Source organism: Nilaparvata lugens, chromosome 6 (genome assembly GCF_014356525.2).
Source record: "Nilaparvata lugens isolate BPH chromosome 6, ASM1435652v1, whole genome shotgun sequence".
Taxonomy (NCBI): Eukaryota; Metazoa; Arthropoda; class Insecta; order Hemiptera; family Delphacidae; genus Nilaparvata; species Nilaparvata lugens.
In genome coordinates, this window is record NC_052509.1 from 15,914,277 (window position 1) to 15,936,834 (window position 22,558).

General features: G+C 31.8%; 2 protein-coding genes across 5 annotated transcripts in view; one reads left to right on the forward strand and one right to left on the reverse strand.

Moving 5' to 3' along the window:
- Positions 1 to 53: 53 nt before the first annotated feature.
- Positions 54 to 16,727, forward strand: LOC111050069 (alpha-tubulin N-acetyltransferase). Of its 3 annotated transcripts, XR_005571551.1 has the most exons (9): positions 54 to 300; positions 934 to 1,083; positions 2,067 to 2,238; positions 3,142 to 3,292; positions 5,001 to 5,106; positions 6,570 to 6,636; positions 8,282 to 8,342; positions 9,882 to 9,922; positions 12,495 to 12,690. XR_005571551.1 is itself a non-coding variant. In XM_039430240.1 (8 exons), exons 1-8 carry the CDS (start codon positions 197 to 199, stop codon positions 12,499 to 12,501), a joined length of 798 nt encoding a protein of 265 aa, XP_039286174.1. In that variant the 5' UTR covers positions 60 to 196; the 3' UTR covers positions 12,502 to 16,727. The 3 variants fall into 3 exon arrangements, 2 of the variants coding, with proteins under 2 accessions (XP_022192006.2, XP_039286174.1); XM_039430240.1 differs by lacking the exon at positions 8,282 to 8,342 and having other exon boundaries at positions 60 to 300; positions 12,495 to 16,727; XM_022336314.2 differs by lacking the exons at positions 8,282 to 8,342; positions 9,882 to 9,922 and having other exon boundaries at positions 59 to 300; positions 12,495 to 16,727.
- LOC111050068 (otoferlin) overlaps positions 15,050 to 22,558 on the reverse strand; it is a 38,484-nt gene continuing 30,975 nt past the window's right edge. For both annotated transcript variants that reach the window (XM_022336309.2, XM_039430239.1), the window contains 3 exons: positions 19,803 to 19,978; positions 18,468 to 18,568; positions 15,050 to 17,901 (listed from right to left, as the gene is read on the reverse strand). In XM_022336309.2, the coding sequence (XP_022192001.2) occupies positions 17,721 to 17,901; positions 18,468 to 18,568; positions 19,803 to 19,978 (458 nt within the window). In that variant the 3' untranslated portion in view covers positions 15,050 to 17,720. The remainder of the gene's footprint in view (positions 17,902 to 18,467; positions 18,569 to 19,802; positions 19,979 to 22,558) is intronic.

Sequence of the window (22,558 nt, forward strand, 5' to 3'; positions counted from 1 at the left end):
ATCTTTATGCTCTGTGTTGACTTGAACAGCTGTTGTTTTATCAACCATTTGTCATTCTAATTTTAGTCAATTTATTGTCACTTGTCAGTGCTTGACTGCTTGAATTATTTTCTTTGACTGAAATTTTGTCAGTCATCAAAAACATTCCATTTGTTCATTGTAATTTTTAAAATTGTTATATTTTCTTCAGACAACAATGGAATTCAGATTTAATCTCAATGAATTTTTAAGAGGTGACATATCAAAGATTAATAAAAATCTTTTACCAGATAGTTTCAACGGTGACAGAAGGGCTGCGGCGTAAGTTTTCATGTTATTCCACTATAAAATTATATTATTTTCTATGTGATTAAAATAAATTTTCTGATCAAATTTACCATATTATTTTTAATAATGCTATATTATGCCATGATTCACATTGAAATTTGTTACATCATATTAATTTATCAACTAGAATAAGTTGAGTTATTTCATGTTGTAACATGTTATAACATGTTGTCTATGTCATATGAAAATTTTTAAATAGCTTCAAAATGTAGTATATTTAATTTAATTTATTATTCAAAGCAAGTTTCTTGAAGATAATTTAAAATTATGGTTGTATTGCCTATTAAATTTTGAATGAATCTAACCTATACGGTTCATGAATAATAACTTATCTTCAATTGAAGATTGAATTGAATTTGCCTAGGCCTGTGAATGCTATTTCAGAAACATTGTTCAGAATAGTAAACGATTTTAATTTAAAAATAACTAGGCTATCTTCTATAAAAAACAAATCTGTAGCAAATTAAGAGCTTCAAGGACATAGTTTGATCTAACATCTGGAGTGGGCTGTTGAGTTCCTTCTTCCTAATGTTAAGGGCGATGCACTCTATTCCTACATCATATTATTCACCATTCATCAATTATGATCAAAGTGTTTTTTTTTAGGAAATGTATTGGTTATGTGTCCGAAATAATGGATACGATGGGACTAGCATCTGCCAAAGCACAAGCACTTTTAAAACCCATCACAAGTGCAGAGAAATTAAGAAATTCCAACTATGACGTTTATCTGCTAGCAGATCTGGAATCAAACAAGTAAGACTCTGAACAAAATTTTTTTTTATAAAATAGAATTATAGTACCCTTCATTTTATAAATACAAAAAAATTAGCCCTGAATTCATACATTAAAAAGAAAAATATTTTGTTTATTCCTTTTTTCTGTTGCAACTTGATTTTTATTGATGGCTATAGTCGCCCAAGCGTAAATGGGTCTTTCAAGGTCGATGTTTACTCTTGACACCACCACCCTTCTCTACCAATACTGTTGCCACTTTGTACTAAGGGTAGCTAGTAAGAGAGAAAGTGAATGTGTGTGAGAGTGAATTTGTGTTCTTGTGAGGAGTAGGCTATTGTTTGTCTTCTCTGGATTGTTAACTATGACGAGGACAATATATAGTTTACAGTTTTACAAATGTGAATGAATGACACAATAAAACTTTTGAACCTGACGTGCTCAAAAGAATTTGTGACAGGTAGTGACGGAAAAGAGGAAGCAATCTTCAGGGTGTAGAAATATAGTCAATATATCTTGACTGGTCGAGTGAGGGATGGACAACATTGGCAACATTGCAGTGGCCTTGAGAGACCCATTTTCGCTTGGGCGACTATAGCATGTAACCCGTGCTTTACACTTCGAAAAATTGGGTGTTGTAAAATGCATCTCCTTATGTCCAAGAAATATATAAAATAGAACAATAATCAATTATTTTGTTTAAAATTACTTTTATAATCATTATAAGAGTTTCCAGCCAAAAAAATGGGTTTGATATGTCTCGAACCCACAACCTTTGATTCATCAACGGCGCTCACTACCAACTAAGCTACGGAGTCACGTGGAGAAAGCTCTGTTTGATTGGGCTTTTATAGTTACGAATACTTTCAATCTCAAATTGAATAAATTTTGTTTAATGTTGGAGCAAACAATATAATCTAAGAAAATAACAGTTCATGTAAGCTAATATGTAAATCTTAAATTGATCGTATAATTTTGATTTTGTTAAAATAATATGTTTCCAGTGGTAAAGGAACAGTTGTTGGACTTTTGAAAGTGGGCCGGAAAAATCTGTACATGTTTGATGAGACGGGCATGACACATGAAAGAAAAGCTCTCTGCATTCTGGACTTCTACGTGTACGAGTCGAGTCAACGTAAAGGATACGGAAAACGACTATTTGAACATATGCTTCATGTGAGTATCAAACAAATCCTCAAAAACCTTTCGATTCATCTATTTGTTTAAAATACTAATAGAAAAGGCGTTATTCTTATTTAATATTACATCGACATTCAAATTCATTTTCATATTCTCCTTCATTTTATATTTTAGACACCCTATGCTTTGAACTGAAATAACCTACATAATATTTGGACGATTTGAGACAAAATTAGAAAATAGAAGTTTTGGGCAATAGCCTGTTTTTCTTTTTGATTGTTTTGTTTGCTCTTTCAAATGAATGATTAACATAAATTATAGATCTATACATGTAAAATTATTACTTTCAAGTGTAACTTGAACTCTCGAATTCCATTAACAATAAGTGTACAACTGCCAAAGTAAGTAAGTATTCAAATAAACCCATATAAAGAGTTTGCAAATTATGGTGAACCATTCAATTGTTGTTTTTTGATCTCAAGTATTGATCTCAAGGTGAGTTACAATTTTTTCCAACCTATTCAATCATACCCATATATAATCTAACTTATTGTATTTCTATTAGACTAGGGAATTGGGAAACACATATTTCAACATTTAAACCTTTCTTAAAAAAGATGAAAATTATTAATTATTAACCTAGTATTTCAAAAATATTGTCTTATCTATAATAAAAGATGGAAATTATTAACCTAGTATTACAAATTAATATTGTACCTAACTACGTTAGAAACAATATTTTTATTAGAAATGTTTCTTGTTTAGATTGAAAACCACAATCAAAATTTTTCCATTGTCAACATTATTCGTACCTAAACAAGTTCTGACTACTGAGAAGTAGAGTGTACTAATATCAGCGGTCAAAATTGGCAATTATTAATAAGTTTAAACAAATTCAATAATGTTTATTAACAATTTCATTTTGAATTCTTCATGCAGGAGGAGAATGTGTTGCCCCATGAAATGGCAATTGATAAGCCGTCTGAAAAGTTCCTAGCTTTCCTGTTCAAGCACTACGGTCTTCAAAATATCATTCCTCAGTCAAATAATTTTGTCATCTACGAGGGATTCTTTGACTACCTCAAATCAGGTGAGTTATTATTCATGTAAGTTTGTATAAAATCATTTTTGCCCTTCCCACTAATGTTTTATGGCGTTTTTAAAAGTTCCCGTTCTTCTGTGTTGTTTTGTGATGTGTTAATCCAATGTGATTTGAACACAGAAATACACAGAGTAATTTAGACCCTTATTGTTGTGGCCATTCTTGAATCGAGCGCGTCCATGTAGCGCTGTTCCGTGCGGTGCTGCCTCCTGGCGGTGGATTGTCGAAAACTGTCGTCAGCCTAGGTTTTTTCTTCTCAGTCGGGAAAGAAAGCAGACGGAATCAAGAGTGTACAAGCCATACCGTTCCGGCTCACTTTATTTGTTGTTTTGCTATTTGTCTAGCCGGACATTATATGTCAATAATTGATTGAAGTGTTTAATGAATGTCGTGAATATTTGGGAGAAGCAAGGATCAGTGAAATTAATATTGCCAAGCAGCTTGTAATCATCACCAGGCCACAGTATCAGAGTATCAGAAAGGTATTTCCTTTCCCAAAGGTATTTATCCTTCTCATCTCTATATTCCATCCTGTATTTCGATTCCAATACCTTATAATTGATAATCTGGCACATATAAAAATTACGACTGGTGAGTCTATTATTTATACTAATTTGAGAACTTCCATAGCTTTGCTCACAGTAAATATTTCTTTTAATTCCAACTTGCATGCTCTGTATTTCTTATTATTTTTTTTAGTAACCTGCTTAATACGATTGTAAATTGTAGTGAAGACTGTTTTGGGCTTAATGCCTATAGTCTTCTTTGTTCTGTAATAAATAAATAAATTTTTCCTGCACATGTGATCAGGACTACCTTGAAAAAAGACGTCCTATGTGCATCTAGTCTTAGAGCATTCCTAGATCTCGTATTGTACCCGTGTATATCCGATCCTCTAGCCCAGGAAGCTTCATGTTTGTCCATGTAGTGCAGCCTCGGGTATATGTATAAACAGGGATGGGTCAGAATTCCTGCACTTTGAGACAGTGGCCTGCAAGGGGTTCTGGGAGGTTTCCCCAGCATCATCCTGACCACTCGCTTCTGTGCCTTGAATACTCTGACAATTCCAGTTGATGAGTAAGATCAAGCTGTATGTCAGTAGAGGTTGAAAGTAGTCATAATAAGCCGAGAATACTACTTTCTTGTTCAGACTCGTTGTTAATCTTGATACAGCAAATGTCGCCCTACTAAGTCGGCTCCCGACCTTGTCCACATGATAATTCCATCTCAATCCAGAGTCAACCTCGATTCCTAGAAAAGCACCTGTATATTTAATTTTTATTATAATTGAAATGTTTCTATGTTTGATCCTAGTGCAGAGTAAGTTAATCAAAGTCTTGAAAAATGTTTTTTTACTCTACAATGTGCTGAACAGTAAAATATGATGCTGTAATAATTGATACAAATAGAGTAACAATTAAACAAGTAACAATTAAACAATTAAGTAATATAGAGTAACAATTTGATACAGGTAGAGTAACAACTCTGAGCTTTGATGCTTATAAACAAGGTACTTTTGAAATTTAAGGAACACTCTTGAAAAATTATTATGGATCTACTCTTAATTACTTGTTAAAATCAAATTTCATACAAGACTACATTACATCTAAGCACGATGATTGGTATTCTGAAAATCGTGCATTTATAAATTTTGTTTAATTGCTTCAAATTTTTGATCAATTTTGTTTTGTTTTAGATGTTGCTAATGGTACAAAAGGTGCAGCCTCCAAACAGTCTGGAAACGATAATTATGAGTCCGAAGCACAACATTCATTCATGAATCACCAGGACTCGATTATGCCGTAAGTACTTGTGAAGCTATGAAGTACTTGTGATACTAGTCCTGTATTTCCATTCATATGATGCTCTTAACAGTTATCCTGTAAGGCCGGCCACTAACGACAGGACAAGTGTGTCGAACATGTCTTCAAATAGAAAGGCATTCATGGAAATGACAGCAGCTTCCCACATAAAATAAACCATCAATAACGATAAATTAACCACTGGAAAATTACAAATTATACAGAGTAAGCCTAAATTATTGATATATTTCATTGGTGAATAAAAAATAACAAATAGTAGTAGCGTGTTTATTTTTGTGGTAAAAATTGGTGTAGCTTCTATAATAATTATTTTACAAATTATTTATGATGGCCTTCATAGAAAAACAGTCGATTCAATGGTGAGGGGTGGGGGTGACACAGTCGGTATAGTGTGACAGACCGTCACTATTCGTTATTTTTTTTATTCACCTATGAAATGTGTTCAATAATTTATGCTCACTCTGTATATATACAAATAATACAAACTATACAAAAAATAATTTAACCTCAAATATAAGAAAACATGAACAACAAAAAATCGAAGATTCAAAAACTCCCTCAAAAAATTTTTGTTTGAATCCTTTTGCTAGAGACACTACATATATGACGAACATGTATTTCACACATGTTCAACACACTTGTTCAGTCGTTAGTGGACACCCTTATACTCTGTCCAGACTGCAATTAGCGCTGAAAGATTAAGTCGACCCTCGCTCCCCCACGCGCAGGCACACACGCACGGCCTACCTGCGCCATTGATATACTATGTATACTACGTAGTATACAATCATGTAGATGGACCGTCCCTTACTCATACACACAAAAGGAGACTGCGCTTGTGTGTGTGAGTAGTAGGAGGGTCGGCCTATTCCGTCAGAGCTCATGCCTATTTGGACAGAGTATAGTATCCAATTCAATTTCATTCATGTCATATGAATTTGAATACGGTTACCATTGTTGGTATTCGGTATATAATTGAATCTGTCCAAGAATTTATTTCATTCAAGCAATATGAAAAGTAGTATCATTTTGCGATTCAATTTGGATACGGTACATCAAGTTTAAAAATTAAAATTCCTGTAAAACTTTTTTCGTGGTTTGATAGATAGTAAAGTAAATTCGTATGGCTTTTGTTGGTGAGGAGTCCCTTGCGGGAAGGTCCCACCGCCTGAATATATAATTTAAGCCGTCAATGGGCCTTCATATGGACTGTCATACTTCAGCCGGTTTGATAGATATGGGCCCCTAACTTTGAACAATTGGTAGAAAAATAAAATCATGCTATTTTGAGGAACATGTTTCATGTTAATAAAATAAAATTCTAAATTTCTCTATCTGATATTTGATAAATGCATTAGAAATTTCCTTTGAATCTCTCAATCTTAGTTATTCTATAGAAAATGGTTTACAATAAATATATTATTTTTGTGTAAATATTTCAGTGACGAGTACGGACAGTCAAAGTACGGCAGACATGCAGCCTACAAGCCTGTATCAACTATTGGACAGGTAAGTTTATTTTTATTAATTGTGATTCTTCAATATTTCCATTTCATTGTTTTGAAATATTTTTCAGGTAAGCTAGGATGTTCTAGCTGCACGAAAATATGTCCTTCTACAGTTCACATCACTTCAATATTTAGTCTTGGCACAGATGAGAGTAGATCAGTAGAATTCACAGATATTTAGAATTAATTAGAGATTAACTAGATGCAAAACTAGAAATACCACACAGTAAAACGTGCTTCCATTGCAGTCCACAAGAAAGTATGAATGTTGATAGGTCAAAATGTTTTATCTCAATAATAAGATTTCCAACTTTGAATTTTAAAAGTTGTTGGCGATCCGAAAACTATTAGCTAGTTACTTGGAAAATCTAGATGCTCATGATCAGAGAGTAGTTTATTTATTTAAAATAAGTTTATCTATTTAAATGAAGCTCATTTATTTGAATGAAGTTTATTCATGTATTTAGTAACGGAGAGCTCCTTTAGATGAAAACTCACCAAATGCAGTGCGGCATTGTGTCTTGGAATGCCTCATATGATTTGTATTAATTGAAAAAGCCCTGCACACACTGATTTGCCTGGTGTTCATAAACGGTAGTAGTCACAAAATGTATGCGCACTAGCCAAATAGTTGAATGATTCCACACCAATAGAGATTTTTAACATTTATTAGAAAAATCTGTGTCGAAACTTCACTGTAAAACAGGCGATTAAATGTGTGGAATGACGTCAGAAACATCTTGAATTTGAAATAAATATGCGAGTTATCTAAACCGCCTTCTTCCAAGTACTGTGGTAGTATCTGTCTTAAAATTTCACGATTGTTGTAATTTCAGCACTGAATGTTCTGTCTTTACAATTATCCGTGTCAAATGTTTAAAATTTTATATAAATTATGTGTTTAGTAGTTTTGTAGTTTGGCATAATTCAGCCTTTGTGGCTCGGGGCAAGATGTAGACGTACCTATTTCTATGTACCTATAAAATTCCTCTAATTACGTGCCTCTAATTGAGGAGAATCTAAACTTATGATCCACACACAACGTTTATTAATAAATTCTGTTATTTTGATAATTCTGTTTTCGATGTTCCAATCTTGGATACACTTCATATCGTAATTCGGTGCCGAGTTTTGTGTTATCTCGTGATTTGTGTCTGGTTTCAAGATCATCGTTCTAAAAAGATTGATTAAGTTAGTTTATTGAATCAAGCATCAAGTGCTTTCTTACTAAGCACTAGGGGCCCTTTTTTAATTTCTTGTAATTTGTGCTACATAGTGTTGCAGAATATCTATTCTATGAACTGTTCTCATAATACTCTACATTAGTTTTACAACTTTGACTGGGGATTTGTTTTAAGGAAACAATTGACTTTGTTCTCTGTACAGTAGTGAGTGAATGTCTGATCAGTATTTGTTTCAAGAGTATGTCGCAATTGAACGTTTAAGTAGATTTGTTGTGCATCTGTTATTGTCTGTTAATTTGTCTACATTTTTCTATTTCTCTATATAATTTGCAAACTTCATGAATGCTTTCAAATGCTAATGATTCCTGTGTTTGTTTATTAGTAGTATTAATTTGTTGTCTAATATTCAATCGATTTCTGTTTTATTGCATTTCAAATCCTTTTCGTTCGCCTATTATACAGGAAGATGAAGGAGAGGATAAACCTGAATAGGAATCCTGTATTGCGTCAAATGAATTCAGATGTTTGTACTGTTCCGTTATATTTTCTCCGATTAACTTCTAATCATGCTAATTCTACTAACCAACCTTTACTACAAACCTGTACTTTGAAAATTTTCCTGGGTTATAAAATCCGTGTTGAACACTATACAAAGATATAGTCACTCGTGAATTCATGATTTTCATTTTATTTTTACTTGAAGATATTGTGTGAGATTTTGAGTTTGAAAGGCTATATATCTGTGTGTTTATGTTGAAGATATTTTGGTTATATTTTCTAATCTCTTTTCGTGAAATATGACTTTACATTCCGTTCAATGATCAAAGTGGTTTGAAATCCACCTCAAATTATAGGTTCATAATTCTTCACAAAAGGCGATTTGGGACATCGCTCAAGGCTCCATATATTATCAAACTTATGAATCTAAAACATAAACAAATTTGTTTTCATATTTTTGTGAATTTTCGTAATATTTTCTCATAACGAATTTTTTCATATTTTAATACAATTTGAAACGCGGAAAAATTGGAAGATTTTTCTTTCAAATTATTCTATTGGAAGCAGAGACAGTGATTGCTCACGATTTAGACTGTGAGTTAATAAATTATTGTAATTAGCAAACTTTTCAAATGCTCTAATAACTCTTTAGTTTTTTATAATATTCTATTTTCAATTAATTTTTAGTTTGAATTATTTTTAATCATAATATCCCATAACGAAGTATTGAATGAATTTTTTAATTCATATCGAATGATACTAGAATATATTATCTGATAAATAATGACTAATTGATGATGATAGAAAGCTTTATTAATCGAATGACTCCTTCCTTACCCAATAATAATAATTATTATTGATAAAATATATATTAATTGAACTAACAGTTTACTGGACTATATTTATGCAGTGTGAGTATTCTAAAATGTAATTATCGGTTATGAAAATATCCTGAAATCCGACAATATTCTACTAAATAAAATAATAATCAAACGAATTTCAAATTAAATACTGTTCACCAACCTAATTATTTATAATTTATGTCAATTTGTATAAATTCTCCAATTACTAGCAAAGCCTACTAAGACTTATTTTTGAATTATGGTAGTCTATACTTATGATCTTTTATATTTTTACTTGTATGAGTAAATAGGTGTTTGTTTCACCAATTTCGGAATCGGTAAACACACTATTAAAAGATAATCATCAAGCTTGATGAAATTTCTTTTCGAGCCAGGAATTTCAGTCTTTTACCAATGTGAGAGAAATTTTCTCTAGTTCTAACAATTTTAGTTTTGTACAAAAAAAATGTGGAATTTTGTTCACTTCAGCTTAGAATTTTGAAAGATGTTTTTAACTGTAAAATCTACTCATTTTAAATTCCCCAGTTTGATTTTTTTAAATTAATTACAGAGTCTTCTAATTTCACTATTTTTGTGAAATTCACTTTGATACTAGCAGTTTATTTTGTCAGCCTGACTGCAAACTTATCAAATTTCTTACCATATTGCACCTTATTTTTCTGAACACACTTAACACTCCGATTGTCTTATCATTTTTTCAGATAGTCCAGTCATCTGCAAATATTGAAATACCAAAAAACGGGTGTGTATAGAAAAGCAATAATTTTTACAAAACTAGCCTCCTCTGTCTCACTTGCATGTCCAATTCCCTGTATCATATTATCTCTTTTTATTCTTTGTTTGATGCATGTATCAATGTCTATCACAGAGTGCCTCAGCAATAAAAAACAGACAATTCTGAAGCTCGCACAAAACACGTGTAAACAATAACATAGCTGCTTTCAGTTCTTTCAGTATCTCTAGTGGAGATGCGCGACTTCTGAGAAACCTATAATATACCGTAAACAACAGATTTCTAACGTATGTGTAGACTATTACTCTTTCATATTCCGTGCAACGATATGAACAGACGTTTTTCTCCCAAATAGCCGATATTAAATACCTAGTCATTAAATGGTGTATTTGCTCTGGTTCTCTGTGATTCTATTAAAATGCATGGAATTTTTTTTGTTGCTTGGAACAAATATTGACGGTACCGGTACGTACAAAGATTGGCGAATATTTGGATCGAAAACTTGTTTTTGTGATTTTAAACTTGTTTTATTTTACACTCTTCTTTTTTGGCTTGGTATTTTTTCATTCCCTGTAGATTCACTGGGTGTTCGTACATATTTTCCGCTGTCTTTTCAGGCTCTTCTATTACAAGACTTTGAATCATGATTTTATTCACATACCAATCTCAAATTGATATTTTGTATGCAATTTCCTACTTTCTTATAAATAATATAAATGGATTTCTGTACACTATTATCCACATATTATTTTCATTTTCTTTCTTAGTCATCCAATAAATCTTACCAAAATGTTTTTCAATGCAAATCTAAAATGTTTCACAATAAACAACTAAATAAAGTTTTAACGAACGAAAAATAAATTTTGTTAAATTTGGTGGTCATTTTCATTTGTCGTACTTTACAATCCTGAAAACGTTTTGAAACGTTGTTCTTACTCCTCTTCACGTAGAAACGCTGAAATGGCATGCACTATTGTTTCATTTTGAGCTTCAAGTGTGATTAAGTGACAAGTTCATGATTTTCAATTTTCATCAAAACTTCCCTTCCTTTCCTCGTGTTTTCACTTCTTCATTATTTCAGAACTTTTTTCCATTTATTATATTTTCTTATCTTATTCCTTTCCTATTCATTCATAAACTCGATGTATCATCTTGCTGTGAGAAATTCTTCTAAAATTCCTTCACTTCAATATTCACTGTTACTTTTCTCTTATTTATTATCATGTTGTATCTCTTACGAAGATGTTGAAGTTTCTTTCGTTCTTTTGTATCATTTGTCTCTCAACTTTGTCATCCTTGATACATGGTCATTTTGTCATTCTCTCGACTATATTCATATCATGAGACCTAGGGTCCCATATTTCTATTATCGTTTCATTTCTGCTCTCATCTGTCTATTTTATGCTTTTTGTTGGTAATTTTGTCGCTCCGTTTCTGGTGACTTCTGTGCCGTATATTTTGTGTTTTTTTTGGTTTGTAATTTTGTATTCTTCCATGAGTGTGATCTTACGTTATTTGTGACTTTGTTTAAACGGAATTTGATTGATTTATCGTGTAATATGGGTGGCGCTGAAACTAGGACCTCACCTATCTACAAGTAGACAATATCTGTTATCAAGAAATCCATACTGTGAATATATAGGATCTCTAGGATATGAGAATAGATTTTCAGACACAATAAAGACTACTTTCAAACGATAGAATATTATTTTCGGATGATATTATCCGTCTTGAAATACATCGAGTTTTATTCTATTCCTCTAGTAATACACTGAATTAACATCGTCTGACAGTCTATTTTTGAGTAGACTCGAGTAAGTTCAACCATAGAGAAATAATAGCGTAAGTAGATATCCCATGGTATAGGGCGTTTATGTCGCAAATTTTACTGTTATCTCAAGCCGATTACTGTTGATTATTGTCGAATTTTACTGTTTTGTTGGGGTGAGAGTGTATGAACGGCACAATATGAGAGACTACCAGTTTCACACAGCTTCACGGGAAAGAATTACATGAACTATCGGCTTGAGATAACAGTAAAAGTTGCGACATAAACGCCCTATACCATGGGATATCTATTTATGCTATTGTTTCTCTATGGTTCAACTTACTCAACAGTAAGTTATAGAAACTTACTCTTTTTTACAACGAGATCTCAACAACTTGAGTCAAACTTACTTACAGTAAGCTACTGTACATACTTACTCAACTCTTAGTTTAAAAAAAATACGTTTACAACTAGATCTTTTGCCTAGGTAGATTTTCTGAAATTAATAATAGCAGTTCGTGATTGTGGTAGGTCAAAATTAATTAATTTGAACCTATAATGTCATAATAAGTATCCAACAATATCACAACAAATAGAGATTATGCAAATTTGATGCTAGTAAATCACTATCAATATATTTGGCCATGAGCACACACTTTTATCGAAAAGTACTGAACTGCTGATGTCAACCACAAAACCATCTTCGCTACTGCATAATAATTTTGATTCACAAATACAGTAGTTGGGGTGTCAATGTTTGAAATGTTAATTGTTTGTGAAGTAATGATTGTGTGTTTATTTTGTGTTGATTAGATCATGAGCACGAGCCTGCAACAAGAGGTGCCGCCGAGTGATTACACACTCAACGAGTCCTACGACACGTTCTCGTCGCAGAGCACGCAGTGTGATGTGGACAACGCTCGCTACGATCTCAAATACAACCATTCTACTCTTTGGTAGTGTTGAGCACATCACTTTCATGTTTTTTATCAATTATTCTAACCTCAAACCACCAACTTCATAAGTTATTAACAGTTTTGTTCCTTAATTTTTCTTATGATGAAGAAAATATTAATTGCCTCTTCGAAACCTTCAGCTAATTTTTCGTTTGCATTTTAACGTTTGACTCCCAAACTTTTTCTTAGCTATGTAATTTTGTCGAAAATTTGTACATGAAATTCAGTTTATACTTTTGAAAATCAAATAAGTTTCTATTGTCTGCATTTAAAACTTGTAAATTTAACTATTATTTCGATTTAAGCATTTCCAATTCGCATTCAAGATTGGACCTGTTTCATTTATGTTTGCTTTTATACTTTGACAAAATCTTATTAGTAAGTATTTTATGGATTTGAAAATTTCCAAATCACATTAAAGATTGGAACTATTTCGTTTATGTTTGCATTATTGTTTATGTTGTCAAAATCGTATTAGCGATAGCTGTTATTAATTTTTGAATTAATCTTTAATTTGAAATTATTATTGATATTCATGTTTGAAATTGACGATTTAGTAAATTATGAAGTTCTTGCGATCAAATTTAGGAATTTTTGCATTATCAATTTCTAATTTAGATGATGACCGTAAATCTAAAATCCCACACCAAATTAATGTCATATATTTTATTTTTGTTTTAAACTGTTCATTAAAAACCAATTCAAATATTGCACCGTGTTTAAAACTGTAATTTTTGTGTATTGTTCTTAATTCGTGTATTATTCGTGTAATTTGTGTATTATTCTCTCATTAGACGTGCATTTTATTATAGTATTGTTGGTTCACTAACGAAAAATGATGATGTTAATAATTATTGTATAATAATCGGTGATTTACGGTACAATAATAATATATCCTCTAAATTAATTACGATTCATCATATTGAATTTCCAAGATAAAGTTATTGAACGATTACGATTACATAGGAGAAAAGCAAGATATGTGTCAATCGAACACTAGGCCTACATATTCTCAATTTTTATTATATTTTGAATACGATTTGAATCTATTCTGATCTTGTTAGTACTTAATAATAATCTAATTATGATAATGTGAGTTGTATTATATCCACCCACTTTTTAAATTACAATAATTTTCGCACATAGAAAATAAGTTGTTGAAGTTGATTCACAAATTTTATAGATCTGTTGGAATTTTATAGAATTTGTAATGAAGTCGAAAATTGATTGAAATACAAGCCTACACAATAAATTGTCCTAGAATTTATCCAAGCCTAGAAATAGTTGTCAGTTTTTATAATTTACGCTTATGCAAACAAGTATAGAATTATCTTTATACAATAATGTGTAATGTGCCTTTATATATTTGTAATATTCATGAGGTTGTATGATTTTAAAATATTATGCTCTCTTTGTACTGTATTCAAGGAAAGATTTGTGATAACATATTTGAACAAGTTTATTTTTACAAGTGAATTAAAATAGGATGTTTATTGAATATCAGGTTGAAATTATATTCTATTGTGAGGTTATCAGATATTGTATTGTTTCAGTTTCATGTTACTGAACTCGGGTATGTTAGTTCCAGATATCTATTAAAAATGTATTATATTTACGGTTGTAATTTGAATTTAATTTCAATAAGGCATAGATAAAGGAGAGATAAGATTCATCATAGGCAAACTATTCTTTGATTGATTAGAATTTAATAAGATTCATCTATTTTCTGTTTGTATCTGAACTGATCAAATATATATCTTGTTATTTGTAGGACATCTTTTATACAACTATTAAGTTCATTATTTTTTAATTTGTTCAAAATTAAATTATACAACTTTCACGTACATTATTTATATGATAGATTATGTACTTTTATGATACGTCTTATACCATCTTCAATCATAATTCCGTTGTTGTAATTAGCATCAAATAACTTGATGTGTTAATAAATTTTTAGTTCATATTTTTCTAATGTTAGACTTTACACCAGTCAACTGTTCATTCCATTTTACTCTATTTTCAATTTTATCTTCTTTCATTTGTGATTTATCATTATTAGATCAATTCAGGTATTTTATATTGAGCGTTAAGGTTTGACACTTTAATCGAAATCCATTTACTTTGTAATGAATTCTCTCAAATTGTATTTTAATCTCAGGAATTATAATAGATACACATATACGTTTCCCCCGCAGGTTTTTCAAATCTCGATGTACTGGACTATATATGTTTTCCATAAGAGATATGGATTATCTATCCTATATTTTCAAGTAGAATTCTAAGGGATTTTAGTTTACGCCTCCTGGCAATTAGAATGGTTTTAAGTGATTTTAGAATGGTTTTTACGAGATTGACTAATCGTATGTGATAGATAGGATGTGTAATTTCAAGTATTTTCCATTGTGATAGAGATAACGTTAGAAAAGACAGAGCTATACAAAGACAACCCTTATCGCTTGTGATTGATGATTGACCGTTTTTCTAAACCTTATTTTACATAACACGTCTACTTGTTTCTTAATGTGATTTTAGAATTTTTGCCACCTCCTGATTTCTAATCATTATGATAAAGTATTATTAAAATAATAAAATCGATGAAAATTTCTGCTGCTATTTTCATTGGTAGTATAATAGTTTCAATATAATAGTGCTGCTTAATTTTTTTCAAAATTGTTAACGGTTTTGTACAAAAATTAATAGCTCATTGTCTGTTTAGCTTTAATTTGCGTTGTCAATACTACAACTTCTATCTGTAACTTGAAAGCTTCAATCATAACAAAGTTTCACAGAAAACACCCAGAAGAAGATGGAATTGAATTTTTCAAATCTGATTTCTTTAAAAAAACATTGTCAAGAAAAAATAGAATATTCATGCAATCTTTTAGAAATGTCTTCTTTGTTAAATGTTCTTAAGTTAGTGTTCTTCAGTCAAATAAACAGACGTTGCATTTGCTAATTGGAGGTTACTTTCTTGTTAATATATTACAGCTCTTTTCAGCGTGTCTCTTGATTTAACTAATAAAAATTAATCTATGCTTTGATTGTTCTCTTACTAACATAACATTTTTAATCGTGAACTAATACTTGGGAATGTTGATAATTTGGTCTTTTCTGTGCTATTACATACTAAACATACAACATACGTAATGTTCTTTATATGCTTTTACTGTTTCAAATATTCAGTTTATCATTCTAGTAAACTTGAAAAGATGTAATCTGCTTATATGTATTTTTTCAATTTTTCGAACTGTTATTATTTAATTAAACAATATCAATTATCACTTGCCACCTCTATTATAAGTAGCTAGTTTATTATTATTCATTTATTTTACAATTATTTTTGAATCAATTTACGAAAGCTTTAATTAAGAATCCTACTCCATCGAATCTGATTACTAATTTTAATTTTGTATCCCATGAATTGTATTTATTTTGTTAATGTGAATGAATTCTAATCTATCTAAGCCAAAGACTTATGTTTAACTTCATTTGTATATTTATTGTTTAATTTTATTTTTGGATGTCTTTTAAGTTTACTTCTTTATTATTTATCATAAGCACTAATAGTTTTAACAATAGTTGTATCGCACTAATCGATACTAATTTAAAAAGTTACTAAGTTTTGGCAAATAAGTTATTGGAATAATGTACTACATAATCTACTACACAGGAACTCTCAACTAAAATTAAACGTCTTTGTAAATTATTCAATATACTAAACCTTAATTCCACATGATAGATGGTGGTTGTAGTAATATGGGGCATACTTTAGACTCTAGACAAACAACTAAACCTTTAACAATAAACTTGATAAGTCCTATGGTAGCTTCATATTATTTAGAAAATCTACAAATCGAAAATATTCAATCAATAATCACTATTAAAGCTATCGAGTTCCAAATAACTGCTATAAATTCATGGAAACAATTTTGTTTCATGTTTGGACACAGGTTTGTCCAAAAATGTTGATCATTTACTTGATGTTTTATGTTATTTAAGAATAATTAGCCCTTCATTTTCCTTTAGAGATTTCTCACTATAAATTGAGCTTCTAACCAAGATACTTCTTTTCCACGTTTTTTTCAACGTTGAAAAAAAATTGTTGACAATTATTAATCCATCATAAGTAGGCTATTATTTATGCTGAACATTCCAATTTCGAATCTTCACTTATTTATTAACAAAGTCTTGAGCTATCCAGTGTTATTCAACTTATGGATAGTCTATAACGTTGTTCTGAAAAAATTGACACTGTTTCATGGAATGAGAATAGAATTTTCAACTGAAAAACTGATTGAAGAAGTTTGTGCAACCGACCTCTTCAGTACCAAAATTTCAATTTTCAACACTAGCTCCCGGTTGCACAAAAGTCTGTAAAGTGTTAATCCGGATTAAATGCCACAAGAACTAATAAGAGAAGCCGTCTTTTTAGAAAAACTTTCTCTGAATGGTTCTTGTGAAATTTAATCAGGATTAAAATTTAACAGGCGGTTGTGCAACTGGGCCTAATTGGTAAACAACTTGTTTCATTTGTTTACAATCATTGTTGTATGTGAACACAGTTTGTGAATTTCTAGTTTCTCTGTCATAAATTCATTAATCCCACGTTTTCACATACTATTGTATTTTTTATGCATTTGATTAAAATATTCACTTTTTTATCTATCAAAAAAATTTTAGTGTTATCACCTATTGATTTTAATTGTACGAAACATTTTATAAAAAAATCACGAACATGCACAAATAAATGAATTAGTTGCTGCAAATTTGGGAATAAGGTTAGTTATTTTTACTACCATCTATTCAAATACGGTAACTCCGCTTATGTTTGACCAATGTCGGTTTATAAAAAGCGCATAATTTGCTGTGAAAATATTTGTGTTATTTCTACAAATAACAAAAGTAGGCCTGTTCATTTATTGTACGTAGAACAGCATATCATTGGAAATTGAAAATCAGTATGATAAAAATATGTAAAACTATATGAGAAGTCAGGAAACTTCTTACAACCATTCAACCGCAGTACGTTTTTTGATTGATGTTTAAAAAAAAACTGGTAAGAATTACACTTTTTGTCTGAAAGTCAGTTTCCACCAATCATTCTCTGTACAACGGTCGATGGAATCGCATAAACGCCCAACAAAACGAACAAAATGACGCCGGAAATTGCCAGAAAAAACAGGATGGTCAACTTGTTCAGTCCAATCATGTGCAGGACCACTCGGCAGGGAAGAAGCCAAAATGTAAATCTCACAATCTTCCGCCTTAAAATTGAAGAAATAAACAGTTGAATTTCTATTGAAAATTATAGCAAATCTGTTACACAGTAGACTACATCAAAATTAAAATGTGTATTAATAAATTATTGTTAAATGGTTTATCCAAAATCTTAAAGAAACTAGATAGTTCTCTTCATGTTTCAAACCAAATTATGATGTTACTTTTACTTTTCTCAAGATTATGAATGATTAAGTACAGCACAATTTTCAGGTAGAGGCATTAAAAGCTGTGAGTCTATTGCTTGCATTTGTCCCCTCTTTGCCAGTTCACCTCTAAAATCAGTCCATGCCATAACAGTTCAATAAAAGGTGTTAACTATTAATGCGATATCAAGTAAATATCATTCTTCAATTAGATCTACATTACTAACGAATTGCTGCGTTACTTGGAAGGAAAATGATATCATTGGTTTTATAAGGGAGTGTCCACAATGCCTCTTCTGTTAATGTGAGTGTACCCAACAGAGAAGCTGTTCATTGGAAATTAGGGCTTAATTATCAGGTATTAAGTAGTGGTACAATATATTTCTTAACTATTCTAACAATCTTACTTAGGATCAGGAAGTCCATCAGGTTCATTGCGTCCATAACCAACAGGTGAGCGCAAAGCTTCAAAGTAAGTAACCAGGTGAAATTCAGCCTCCAAATAACCCTGAAATTATTTGCATTTTTTTATACATCAAATATCAATTTCAAAGACAAATCCAATGTATTAGGAGGTGTTTCAATATTTTCAAGATCAACCAGAAGATTTCAATTTCTCCAAAATATTTTATTTTTTATTCACAGGTAAAAGTTATAAGCAGTATAAAATAGGCCTGAGTTAAATTTAAAACAGTCCAGTTTCAATACAATAACGATATTATCAACCAATTCATACTGATACATCAGCTTCAATAAGTAGTATGATGGTACTAATTTTTAATGCATTTCTCATATTTTTGGCATCATAGGCCTACTTTATTGAATATTCATTCTATACATGTATGAATATGATATATGCATGATTTTGAACCGTCTTGACGAGCTGAAAAGAATGAAGTGTAGTACGATGAGATCCGAGCATTGTATCAAAAGTTATAAGTGTTTGAAATTTTTATCCTTACGGTGTCCTTATGCGCGCTTCTCCTCTCTAGGAAATACTGAAATGAAGTGCATCTAACGGGCGATTCTCAAAGAACATAATCTTATGAACTCATGTTATTGTGCGAAATATCAATGTGACGACAATTAAGTTAGTGATGATGGTTGAAGCTAAAAATTAGGTGTTTTTCACAATACAAGCATTGCTGTTGTCAGGTGTACCTGGAAATCTATATGAGATAGAGCGCTCTACCTGATCTGAGATTGTAGAGCACAAAAATACGCTCAGAGGGATTTTGAATTACACATATAAATGGTAACAATCGGAAGATATAGTTGATTAAAAATTAAAATTTATCAAAATTGATTTTTTCTTTAAATTTCACTCATTTTTGAAAAATCATTCAGTACTCATTGGAGATAGAGAGCTCCAAATGATCTCATTTTATTCAGAATCTTTCAATCTAAAAAAAAGCGAGAACAAAAGTGTTTTTGTCCAATTAACGGATTTGGAGGAAATAGCTGAAATATATAGCACAAGGAAATTTTGCATGAAGAAATTGGTTCTCGACTACTCTCATGTATCCAAATAATACAATAAATGAATATATAAAAAATCAGAACTACAATATATATATTGCAAGCACACCCCCTGTTTTATGTTTATATTGACTGAACTAAAGAACAGATTTGAGGAGATGAATAAAGAAGAACAAGAAGATGGACCACCAATTATTTCAATGATCCGTGTTTGTGCAAAAATGAAGAGTAAATAGTTAATATATATTGTGGAGTGACCTTACTGTGATTTTGTTTTTCTGGCGAAACCGCTGGGATCCATAGAACGGCCACCATCCACGAGTTTTGCGCTCTTGAAAGAGATTGAGAGTGTTTTTGGGAGACTCGTCCACATACGACTGACACAACCACCAACGGCTGGCTCCTTTGATCATATGCCGCAGATCCAACGACAGCAGACCTGCAAAACCAACCAAAAATTAATAAACATCTATTATTGAACGAGCGAAGCGGGTTCCCACTGATGACCAGAGGCTCAAAACAAGCTGAAAATCAATATTACTGTATTAAACTAGAGTCTAGAGTCGTTATGCATTTGTATTTTCAACCCTAGTAGCACAAAAATATTTTGAAACATTTTAAAAATATCTATCTAAAAAGGATCTGCTTTGTCTTATGACAGACAAGGATAGAAAACCAATGTTAATCAGGTGCTGACATTACGTAATTACCTTCCGCTTCGCCTATGACCAGGATCCTGGATTGGCAGTGTCATATCTGGGTAGTGTCACAAGTCCTCAAATGAGCTTCCCAGGAGCTCTCGTGCTCTTGCAGCCATGTCTTCATGGTCCTTTTGTAAATGCCAGCCTACAAGTTCCTGATTCTCTGTGGCAACCTGTTAAACATTTTGATTGAGAGGTATGGATGTCTTCCCATTGTCTTGGTGAGTCGGCATCAGGGCAGCTCAATCATACTTTCCCCTCTCAAGTTCCTTCTGTAGATCGATCGACAAGTTGCTCATCACCTATCCTCCCTCACAAACCGGAGACGCAGCAGGATGTTTTGTCAATACACCGTGAGGATCCTCAGCCTCCGAAAGATGGGTTTGCAGTGATCACTTGGCCCACAACCAGTCTTATGGAGAATTAAATTCTTTTCAATTTGATGTGTAATTTCACACTTTAACGAATTTCCCTACTCCTTTTGCAGCAGCTTTAGTGTTGAGTGTGAAAACTCCAGTTTTTCAACAATAGCCCAATGACAAAGGAATTTGAAGGGAATGTTTTGAACACAATTTTTGGCTTTGCAGCTTTGTTGAGACTAGTTAGGAGGAGAACATATCAGAAGTCCCCATTCCTAACTCATGTGCTAAGGGGATGAGGGTGGTTTAAAAGTTGCATTTTTCAGCGTTTTGCTTCCACGCTCATATCTTGAGAACAATGCGTTCAACCGACATAACTAACTATTTGAAAATGAAGCTTGATAAATTCTCTAAACTTTTTGTTTAGTGGAATATTGTGATATTCCCAACAGTTTCCGAGATATTCGTTCTTGAAGGTGTGTGATTGAATAAAAAACAGGTATTTATCCAATGTTTTGCTCTTTCAGGGCTTATAAATCTCCAAATTGTAAAGGTACCATTTTTTGGTTTCTCGCATAAAACTCAAAAACGATGTATCCTAAGGACTTGACTGTCATATAACAAATTGAAGCTCACATAATTTCCTACAATATTCATTCTACAACTTTTTTCTATCCCCTTTAGTTTTTGAGATATCCGCTCTTGAAGGTTTGGAATTTTTGAAAAAACCATGTTTGCCACCAATTTCTTTCTATTTCTGCTCTTATAACTTTTTAAAAATCGACGGGAAAACTCATGCTGATTATGAGCTTATAAGGCATTGAATTCTCTTCAATTTGATGTATAATTTCACGCTTTTACGAATTTCCCTATACCTTTTGCAACAGCTTTAGTGTTGAGTGTGAAATCTCCATTTTTGCAACAATAGACCAATTGACAAAGGAATTTGGAGGGAATGTTTTAAACAAAATTTTTGACTTAAATTTATGTAGAGCATTGAATTCTCTTTGAAATGACGTATTATTTCACTTTTCCAAGTTTCCCTTTCATTGTTATAGCAGCTTCAATGTGGGGGTTGAAATTTCCATTGCTGCAACAATTGATCGTTTGACAGTGACATTTGATGGGGGTGTCTGTGACACAATTTTTGACTTTGCAGCTTAATTTGAACTAGTTAGTAAGTCAACATAGCAAAAGTGCGCATCTTTATCCCCTCCGTTGAAGGTGTGAAACCGCTAAGTTGGCACTTGTTGCAGCAATGAAAATTTCACCCCCTACATTGAAGCTGCTATAACAATGAAAGGAAAACTTGGAATAGTGAAATAATACATCATTTCAAAGAGAATTGAATGCTCTACAAACCTACGATAAGCATAAGTTTTTATGATGCATTGAAGGAGAGTTAGAAGCCCTGAAAGAGCAAAACATTGGATAAATACCTGTTTTTTATCAATAACACACCTTCAAGAACGAATATCTCCGAAACTGTTGGGAATATCACAATATTCCACTGAACAAAAAGTTTAGAGAATTTATCAAGCTTCATTTTCGAATAGTTAGTTATGTCGGTTTAACGTATTGTTTTCAAGAAATGAGCGTCGGAACAAAACACTGAAAAACGCAACTTTTAAACCACCCTCATCCCCTTAGCACATGAGTTAGTAGGAATGGGGACTTTTGATATGTTCTCCTCCCAACTAGTTTCAACAAAGCTGCAAAGTCAAAACTTTTGTTTAAAACATTTCATCCAAATTCCTTTGTCAATTATTGGTCTATTGTTGCAATAATGGGGATTTCACACTCAACACTAAAGCTGCTGCAAAAGGAGTAGGGAAATTCGTTAAAGCGTGAAATCATACATAAAATTGAAGAGAATTCAATGCTCTATAAGCTCATAATCAGCTTGAATCTTCCCTGTCAATTTTTAAAGAATTATAAGAGCAAAAATAGAAAAAATTG

Bases quoted from the DNA above. Each gene is read 5' to 3' on its own strand.
- LOC111050069 (XM_022336314.2), top strand. From the start codon at position 197: ATGGAATTCAGATTTAATCTCAATGAATTTTTAAGAGGTGACATATCA. The intron at 301-933 runs GTAAGTTTTCAT...GTTTTTTTTTAG, and splicing joins GGTGACAGAAGGGCTGCGGC to GAAATGTATTGGTTATGTGT. The intron at 3,293-5,000 runs GTGAGTTATTAT...GTTTTGTTTTAG, and splicing joins CTTTGACTACCTCAAATCAG to ATGTTGCTAATGGTACAAAA.